General features: G+C 35.7%; 1 protein-coding gene across 1 annotated transcript in view; it reads right to left on the bottom strand.

The window, feature by feature from the left end:
* Positions 1–575, bottom strand: part of LOC119588687 (serine/arginine repetitive matrix protein 2-like) — a gene marked incomplete in the record, with an annotated part of 176,340 nt that overhangs the window by 50,925 nt on the left and 124,840 nt on the right. The window contains 1 exon segment of the mRNA XM_037937322.1: positions 559–575. Coding sequence (XP_037793250.1) covers positions 559–575 — 17 coding nt within the window.

The raw sequence follows: 575 nt of genomic DNA, 5'->3' as shown, positions 1-575 counted from the left end.
CACCTCCCTAAAATGAGGAAACAAAAATATGAAAATACTTCTGAAATGAGAAGTATATAGTCTACATGAAATTCGATAAATAACAGACATAAATTAATCGAATTTAATTTATAGAATTAAAGATGAAAATAAATCAGAAGACCGAAAGGCACAAAACAGATAATCAATCAATATACAACTGAAAAAAAAACAGTTAGTCGAACTGAATAAACATAGTATCAGTTAATTACAGATACACAAACAAACTAATAGATATCAAGTGACTCACCTGTTACTGATGATCTAATTACCATTATCAACATTATCTTTTAATGATTACGAGAGTTACGTGACGAAGTCATGGCGTCATATCACAATACGTAATTTTGATACTGAACATTATTTTCGCCTTAACTCGCCCTTACGACACTCGCTGCCGTAAGAACAGCCAAATGATCGTCACATTACTTCCGCATTTACGAAAGTCGTCGATTTACCCGAAGTCGCCATATCAACCAGAAAAAATGGTCAAAGTGCCAGAACTCGTTACCCGAAGAAGCCGCGAGCGGACGAACCCACCTTGCCATTGGTGTGGT

Source organism: Penaeus monodon, chromosome 24 (assembly GCF_015228065.2).
Source record: "Penaeus monodon isolate SGIC_2016 chromosome 24, NSTDA_Pmon_1, whole genome shotgun sequence".
NCBI classification, from domain to species: Eukaryota; Metazoa; Arthropoda; class Malacostraca; order Decapoda; family Penaeidae; genus Penaeus; species Penaeus monodon.
The sequence above is the reverse complement of the archived record's forward strand: the minus strand, read 5'-3'. Positions and strand labels throughout refer to the sequence as shown.